This window comes from Lepus europaeus, chromosome 7, assembly GCF_033115175.1.
Source record: "Lepus europaeus isolate LE1 chromosome 7, mLepTim1.pri, whole genome shotgun sequence".
Classification (NCBI taxonomy): Eukaryota; Metazoa; Chordata; class Mammalia; order Lagomorpha; family Leporidae; genus Lepus; species Lepus europaeus.
Genome location: NC_084833.1, coordinates 113168059 through 113175468, shown reverse-complemented (window position 1 = coordinate 113175468; position 7410 = coordinate 113168059). Strand labels below are relative to the sequence as shown.

At 42.1% G+C, this 7410-nt stretch overlaps 1 protein-coding gene across 1 annotated transcript; it reads left to right on the top strand.

The window, feature by feature from the left end:
* The first annotated feature begins 1177 nt into the window (after positions 1-1177).
* Positions 1178-2113, top strand: LOC133764756 (olfactory receptor 8B8). Its single transcript, XM_062198440.1, has one exon. It carries the CDS (start codon positions 1178-1180, stop codon positions 2111-2113), a length of 936 nt encoding a protein of 311 aa, XP_062054424.1.
* Positions 2114-7410: the final 5297 nt, after the last annotated feature.

The following is a 7410-nucleotide window of genomic DNA, read 5'->3' as shown; positions in this document are numbered from 1 at the left end:
GATGGAACTAGGTTTGCTCTGATTTCTGTAACTTAACATCTGAGGAATTATTTCATCTTCAAAATGGGGTGATAAAACTCAGCTCAGAGGATTAAAATTAAGTATTATATGAAAAACAGTATTGTTTCCTGGCATGCTGAGATTAGTATATAATCCTAGGATGGAAAATGTACTGAATATTCATTAAGTGATTAATAAATGATAAATTACTATCTTTGCACCAGGCTTTGCATATGTCCAAGTAGACATTAATTGAACAATTATTTTAATATTTCCAAGAGGCAATTTAAATATTATCAAGGATATAAGATAAAAGCAGAACTTACTTCTTTTTAAAGTTAATATCCGGGGCTATGATCCCAGGGGAATCTCTGACTTTCTACTTATAATTAGGTCCCTGGTCTCCAAGCCCAGAATAAAAGTGCTCAGTTTCTGGTCACTGACTGATGCTGATGACGGGCAAGGATGTTGTCTCCCTCCTGAAAGCTGGAGAAAAGCCTCGGGCCAAAGCCTGGCTCAGAGCTTGTGTTCTGCAGCTCAGAAAGATTTCAGAGGCAGCCCGGGCTCTGATGCTCCAGTCAATGCAGAGACAGATGGTTGTGCTTCATCCTTCATCTGAGCTAGTACAACGGCTCATCTATCTGAACAACTGAGGGTAAGAGCCAGATCACAGGGAACATCAGTGAAGCTCCAGGCTGAAGGATGAGGAGTAGTAGGGTCTGGCTGAGTGGTGGGAACTTTACCTAAGTCTCTACCTCACCCTTGTGCTCTGTCCAGGATGACCAGCAGGTGGACAGTCCAGATGCAGAAACAGGCACTCCAGCCTCTGAGAGGACTCTTTGCAGGGACTGCTTCCAGTCTTTGCAAACTGGAGCAGAAAATGGAGTTGGAAGAACACAGCAAAAGGGAAAAAGTAAAGATCAGAGTCCTTGGAGTCTTTCTCAGCAGCGTTTGCCATCATGATGGGGCAAGGGCACCCAGGGGGCAATCCAGAGGCAGAGTCACTTGGGGCAGAAAGACGAGCCCCCAGGGGCGCCACTAAAGGCCTTGCTGCTGAAGCTGAAAACCGCTGTGTGCTTCCAGTTCTCACGAATGGGGGAGGTGATGGTGTGGGCAGCAGTGGTCTCTTTCTCTGAATGGCTCCTTTCCATTGTCCCCACAGAGTGCCATTGCGAGAATGGCAGCCGAGAATGCCTCCTCCATAGCACAGTTCGTCCTCGCAGGCTTGACGGACCAGCCGGGACTCCAGATGCCCCTCTTCTTCCTATTTCTGGGTTCCTACGTGGTCACCATAGTGGGGAACCTGGGTTTGATAACCCTGATTGGGCTGAACTCTCACCTGCACACCCCCATGTACTTCTTCCTCTTCAACCTCTCCTTCATAGATTTCTGCTATTCCACTGTCATCACCCCCAAAATGCTGATGAGCTTTGTCTCAAAGAAGAACATCATCTCCTATGCTGGGTGCATGACTCAGCTCTTCTTCTTTCTCTTCTTTGTCGTCTCGGAATCCTTCATCCTTTCGGCCATGGCATATGACCGCTATGTCGCCATCTGCAAACCCTTGTTGTACACACTCACCATGTCTCCCCAGGTGTGTCTCTTCCTTCTGTTGGGTGTCTATTGGATGGGGTTTGCCGGGGCCATGGCGCACACGGTCTGCATGGCGAGACTGACCTTCTGTGCTGATAACCTTGTCAATCACTACATGTGTGACCTCCTTCCCCTTCTTGAACGCTCTTGCTCCAGTACCTTTGTGAACGAGCTGGTAGTTTTCATTGTTGTGGGCATTGATATTGGGGTTCCCACAGTCACCATCTTCATTTCATACGCTCTCATCCTGTCCAGCATCCTCCATATTCGCTCCACCGAGGGCAGGTCCAAGGCCTTCAGCACCTGCAGTTCCCACATTGTAGCAGTTTCTCTTTTCTTTGGGTCAGGGGCATTCATGTACCTCAAACCTGCTTCTCTTTTACCTATGAACCAGGGAAAAGTTTCCTCCTTATTCTACACCATTGTGGTGCCCATGCTGAATCCAATTATCTATAGCTTGAGGAATAAAGATGTCAAAGTTGCTCTGAGAAAAACCTTGAGCAAACATTCATTCTCTTAAAGGAGAAATGCTTAGGAAAGAAAAAACATATCCCCAATGAATGCATCAGGCTCCATTGATTACATGGAAGAAATCTTAACTCATTCTTACATGGGTTTACCACCCTACCCTCCTATTCTAAGTGTTGTTCATGTTATAAATATTCTTAAAACCAAAGGATCCTCACATTTGGTGGGTTTTAAGAATAATTTAATTTCATTTTCTCATGTTTCTGAAGGTAAATACAGGCTTATATCTATTCCTTAAGGTTAGTTGGCTTCTCAGTGCCAGAGCTGTGGCTAGAATACAGGCTTTCTCCATTGTGGCTTACTTTTTCCTCCCTCGGGCCCTGGAAGACTTTATTTCAAATGTGAGCTGGCCTTGGATATTAAAATCTGGCACTCTCTACAGAAATTTCATGCAACTTTTCAAGGGCTAATTTTAAATATCACATTTTTGTAAGGAGGTAGGAGGTATAGGATTTTGTTGGGCTGGTCTTGGCTAAATGACCAGAGAAATTCTTGAAGACTTTTGGAGAGTGTGTAGGAGTGAAGTGTTAGGACCCAGAGAGCAGCAAGCATCATACCTTCTGAGTTGGTGGTGTGGATCTTCAGGGGCTTAGACTTGAAGAGGTTTAGTGATGATACTGGGTGCAAGAACTTATAGAAAATGTCAAGGAACTGAAGGACAGAATGTAGTGATTGTTTAACACAAAGTCATTTCCTTCTTTCCAATGTACTTGCAAACCCGGAGTGAAGTCTACAGCTTGGCGTGGTCAGCTCAGGGTCCAGAGAATATTTTTGTCTCATAGAATGCTTTGTACCACAACACCGGGTCTCTCCCTTTATTTCTTAAATGTCTGTTTTCTTGACTTGGCCATATTTCTGCAACCCATTTAGCCAGAGGAAGGGAAGATACTCTTGAGCCTTCCCCTGGTGCTAATCTATTGTGAAGCATCTTTTTTAGAATTTCTCCTTCTCTCTTCCTTCTTTGGTTTCAGTGCCTTTTCTTTGTGTTCTCACAGCATTTAGCCTTTGAGGCATGGGTCACAAAGTAAGGCATTGCTTGCTTGCTTTTCCACTTCCACTCCATCACAAATTGAATTATGGTTTCTGTGGGAGCAGATCCTGGTGTCTGTTGTGACCTCACCCACACCTGGCACAATGCCTGGTGTGTGTGGAGTGGAGGTTTAACAAGGGTTTAAGGGCACTGGGCAGAATCTGTAGCATGTTTAGAAGCTGACTTGCTCATGCTTCTGGCAGCATGGTCTTCTCTTCCACCACGTAAATGGACATGTTTGGTCCCATCACCCTGGTTGCCTGTTACATCCTTTAATTCACTTGTGATCCCCAACACTAGCTCATGTCACCCATGTCTGTCGTAAAAACCAGACCCTTACTTGGATTTATAGGCCTTGACTCTCCACCCATTTTTACCATCAAGTGCATGATATATTATATATATGGTATATATATATATATATATTTGACAGGCAGAGTTAGACAGTGAGAGAGAGAGACAGAGAGAAAGGTCTTTGCTGTTGGTTCACCCCCCAATGGCTGCCGCGGCCAGCGCCCGGTGCACTGCGCTGATCCGAAGCCAGGAGCTAGGTGCTTCTCCTGGTCTCCCATGGGGTGCAGGGCCCAAGGACCTGGGCCATCCTCCACTGCCTTCCCAGGCCACAGTAGAGAGCTGGACTGGAAGAGGAGCAACCGGGACAGAATCCGGTGCCCCGACCGGGACTAGAACCCGGTGTTTTGGCGCCGCAGGCAGAGGATTAGTCTATTGAGCCGTGGCACCGGCTGCATGGTATATTTTTTAAAAGATTTATTTATTTATTTATTTGCAAGTCAGAGTTACATAGAGAGAGGAGAGGTAGAGGTAGAGGTAGAGGTAGAGGTAGAGGTAGAGGTAGAGAGAGAGAGAGAGAGGTCTTCCATCCGCTGGTTCACTCCCCAATTGGCTACAATGGCCGGAGCTGTGCTGATCTGAAGCCAGGATCCAGGAGCATCTTCTGGGTCTACCATGCAGGAGCAGAGGCCCAAGGACTTGGGTGATCTCCTACTGCTTCCCCATGCCATAGCAGAGAGCTGGATTGGAAGTGGAGCAACCGAATCTTGAACCAGCGCCCATATGGGATGCCAGCGCCTCAGACCAGGGCGTTAACTTGCTGCACCACAGTGCCAGCCCCAAAGTGCATGGTATTATATAAGATAGTTAAACTCCAAATTGCTATCCAATTGAACACTGGCCTTTGAAGGAAATTTTCTAAAATCTAACCAGTTGGGCATATTTTGAATTCTCTATTTAAACTGATATTCCCAGAGATAATCACTGAAGACAATTTTGTGCAATGAAAACAAATCACTGATTATGGAACTCTGGTTTTCCCAGAGTACTTTCCTGACTGCTTGTCTTTGAAAAGACAAATACGCTTAGAAAAAGTCACCAGGATCATGGCTGCCTTTGCAGACTTGCAGGGCAAAGTGCTGCTTTCTCAGAGTAAATCTTCCTCTTTCTTTACTCTCACAAATGGCAATGTGTTATCTCCTCCTAGAATTGCTTCTGGAGACAGCTGATAATACCCAGGCTTCTGTAACTTTTCAAGTCCTTAATAATTTTATTGAGAATGACTACTACTGTCCCCTTTGTCATTGAAAATAAATTGTGGGGAGAGATATTTTGAAACTATGGAAAACATCTTGTTGATTTTCAAATTTTCACTCATTAGTTTTAACATCCATTGATGGAGGACTTGTGCCTGAATTAACTATTACTCTGATGATTGAAAATGGAGATTGTCTAGTTCTATCAATCCTTCTTTATTTGTTTGCTGGAATTCTGTCAAGAAGAGTCTTCTTTCTTTTTTTACTTTACCAAATTTATATAAAGAGAACACATTTCATCTATTTCATATAAACAGTTTTAAGAGCATAACAGTACTTCCCATCCTACCCTCCCCCACTTCCTCCTGTATTCCCACCCTCCTCCCTCCTTATTTTTCTCGTAGTTTTTATAATGCCATACTTCCAATTTACTTTATAATCGCACACTTAACTAAATAAGGAATCCAACAAGTAGTAAGTAGGTTACTTTATAATCGCACACTTAACTAAATAAGGAATCCAACAAGTAGTAAGTAGGTTACTTTATAATCGCCTACTTTACTAAATAAAGAATCCAACAAGTAGTAAGAAGGAAGACCACTGTTCTTCAGGAGTATAGAAAAAGGCTGTAAATGATAATCAAATCTCAAAATGTCAATTTCTTTCATATCCATTCCATTTTTGTGTACTCTGTTTTCATTTGTATTCCTATGAACTCACACATTCTGATTTTATCTAATGGAATATGATTCATTATTATCTGTAATTACTTCGGTGTTCAGGGTATTCCTGACTTGGCCAGTAGGCGCCTTTTCACAGTAGTTTCTATGTCCTTTTAGTACCCACCATATTTTAATCATTTTATGGCTTTCTAGTAAAATGGCATGTCTGAGGCTCATTCTGTTCTTTCCTTGGCCAACATTGATTCTGTTTACAGAGAGTGCGTAAAGCTAAGCTATGAGCAGTAAGCTAGTGTGATTCTGTGAGCATACTCATGTTTGTTAAATACTCATTTGTGTCTTGGTCTCTCTGGGTATACTTGTGTTTGACTGACATAGTTGCTCAACTTGAATGAGGAAATCCTGTGTGGCCCAACGCATATTTTACCAAGTCTCACCTGTTATCCTCTTGTTACCACTTTTTACCTGCCCCTATGACGGCTTCCTCAGGTTCCCATCAGTGACCCGTGTGACCACAGGAAAGGAAGAAATAGGCCTGAGATGAGAGGGAAAAAGCCCTGAGACTGTTGTCTGTACAATTTGATTGTAAATGCCGTGGCTTTGGCTGCCTGAAAAATGACTGTTCTCCCCATTAAGGGCCTTCCTTTGTGGTATTTTTTGTGATGACTCCCTCTCCTTTTGTATTTATTTTTGTTTTTAATTTTTTCTTTCTTTCTTATTTTTCTGGTTTAATAACCAAAACTTCATTGTTTCCTAATCTTTTCAGATACCTTCATATATTTTTTGTTTTTATCTTTTCAGACTACCATGATCTGAGAATGAATGTGGGTATGAGGACAAGAATTTTACAATCAAGGAACTCATTCCTTTCAAAATCAAAAAATAACATTTTTGAGATGTTACTATCTTCTATGAACTTTACACACAGCCTCTCTTTTGATCTTTCTCCATAACTATATAATTACGTTTATTTTTCAAATGGGTAAACCAAGGCTTAAAACAGTTAAGGAACTTGCCTAAGATTACACAGATATAAGAGCTAAGTAATTGAATTTAGCTTGTATAACTCAGGAGCCCACATTCTTAACACTAGCAACATTCCAGAAGGCTCAATCTGGGTGTTTAAGAAATAGCACATGTGATGCATATTCACCTTGTACGGTGTCCAAATTCTTGTTGCCTTTGAGATGAACAAATCTCTACAATTGGTGAACAACTTATGTCAAAGGAAAAACACTGAAAGTTTGTCTCCTTATTTAATGCACTGAGTTAATAAGGTCAGTAATAGAAACTTACATGAGAGCTGCTGAACTGCTATTACATGGATTGCACAGTAATCCAGCTAAATAAAGGGTTATATTCCTAACCTCGGCCAGGTGATATAACCCAGGTGGGAAACTTAATACCTGACAGATACAGAAGATGCTGAATAAATGCTGAAAAAAATCCCCAGTGAGACCTTCAAACACTGAAAGTATGCAGTATTTTGTTTTAAATTTAACTTTAAAATCAATCTTCCTAAATTTGCAAAGCAGGGATTATGTGTTGTAGGAATATGTATGATAGGGAATATATAGATATAAGCAAAAGAATAAAAAAAAAAGAAAGCAAGATTGCCACTCTTGAGATTTTGGTGTGCATACTTTCATATAATTTTTTCATGTGTATGTGTGTATCCGTGTTTCTGTGTATAGTTATGATGGCTTAGACAAGTTTCCAAAACATCTTGTGTGTGTGTGTATGTAGGTGGGGTGTTTAAAAAGTCCATGGAAATGTATATTATAGCAAACCCGTGCAGATTTCAAAATACTTTCTTGCATCTAAATAACTTATTTTCCTTTACTTTTAAAGATATTTTTAATGTATTTACTTGAAGGGCAGAGTAACAGAAACAGGAAGAGAGAGACGGAGCCCTTGTATGTGTTGGTTCACTCCCCCAGATGACCACAACAGCCAGGGCTGTGCTCAGGCCAAAGCCAGGAGCCTGGAATTCCATCCATGTTTCCCACGTGGTTGGCAGGGACCAGCTCTG